Source organism: Cyprinodon variegatus, unplaced genomic scaffold (genome assembly GCF_000732505.1).
Source record: "Cyprinodon variegatus isolate N-32 unplaced genomic scaffold, C_variegatus-1.0 Scaffold2, whole genome shotgun sequence".
NCBI lineage: Eukaryota > Metazoa > Chordata > Actinopteri > Cyprinodontiformes > Cyprinodontidae > Cyprinodon > Cyprinodon variegatus.
In genome coordinates, this window is record NW_015150455.1 from 50,301 (window position 1) to 51,502 (window position 1,202).

Below are 1,202 nucleotides of genomic sequence, written 5' to 3' on the forward strand. Positions count from 1 at the left end.
CCAGAAAAGTTGAATGTGGGGTCAAAGTTCAGATGAGTTTAACGGGTAAATGTTAGCATCATTAACAGTAAGAAGACGCAGTCAGCTAGACTTCCTCAGATAGAGAACCTGAAGCCGGTCTTCATTAGAACCGCTCCGTCTAATGGATCTTATAGCGTGGTCCGTTAGCGGCACTGAGACTCTATGTCTTCCTTCCTGTATGGCGGAGGAAAACAAACGGCTGCTCACCCAGGTAGTAGTTGACGAAGTCTGCGGTGAGGGCGGGCTGCTTGTGCTTCCTGCGTCCATCCAGGCTGGCGTTGGCGTCGGACGTGTCCACGGGGAAAATGTCGGTGCTGATGCCCATCAGCTCCGCCTTCCTCATCAACTTCCTGATGGCCGAGGCGCTGGAGGTCAGAGGTCGGGGCAGCTTCTCTCGGGGCACCCAGGCCTGAGGCCGAGTGTTCCGAGACAGCTCAGCTTTGTCTCTGTACTGCTGCAGGCGGGTCATGATCCGGCCCTGAAAGGGAACCAACCGTAGAACCATAAACCACTGAGCCTGCTGCTCCTTACTGAAATGACTCCACATCAGAAACAAACAGCTTCAGTTTGACATGAAAAGGTCACCTGAGCCTCAGGGGTCAGCTGTCTCTCCCTCTCCTGCAGAGACACCTTACAGTAGGACTGCAGGGCCAAATAGTTCTTCCTTTTCCACTTCCTGTCGAAGCGATCCGCATGCTGTTTGCAGTAGGCGAAAAAAGGATCAGCAATGTCCTGAGGAGACACAAGGACGCAAACACTGAGTCATTTATAACAGATACAAATGCAGCTCATTAGTTCATACCCAGTTATTATCAAAGCAAAGTCGAACAACCAAAGACGAGAAGCTCTCCCCCCCAACACGGACAGCTGCCATCTCCAGAAGTTCTCCCATGACTTTGCCATTGTAGGCGGTGTTTCTAAAGGGGGAAGGAGCTGGAGGATCGATCGGTCATCATGAACTTTGTGGACAGGTGTGAGAAGAACCACCGGTGTCTGAACACCAGTAAGACCAAGGAGATGGTGATGGACTTCAGAAGAAGACCCCATCCTCACTCCCCCGTGAACAACCAGGGGAAGGACATAGAAACTGTGGAGAGTTTCAAATCCTTGGGTGTTCACGTTAATAATAAACTGCAACGCCCTGTATAAGAAGGGCCAGAGGCCTCTCCCTCCACCTCCCA

At 51.7% G+C, this 1,202-nt stretch overlaps 1 protein-coding gene across 1 annotated transcript in view; it reads right to left on the reverse strand.

Annotated features, from left to right (window-relative positions):
- The window catches only part of phf14 (PHD finger protein 14), a 111,857-nt gene that overhangs the window by 45,812 nt on the left and 64,843 nt on the right, over nt 1-1,202 (reverse strand). The window contains exons 8-9 of the mRNA XM_015370995.1: nt 607-753; nt 229-499 (exon numbers count right to left, since the gene is read on the reverse strand). Coding sequence (XP_015226481.1) covers nt 229-499; nt 607-753 — 418 coding nt within the window. The remainder of the gene's footprint in view (nt 1-228; nt 500-606; nt 754-1,202) is intronic.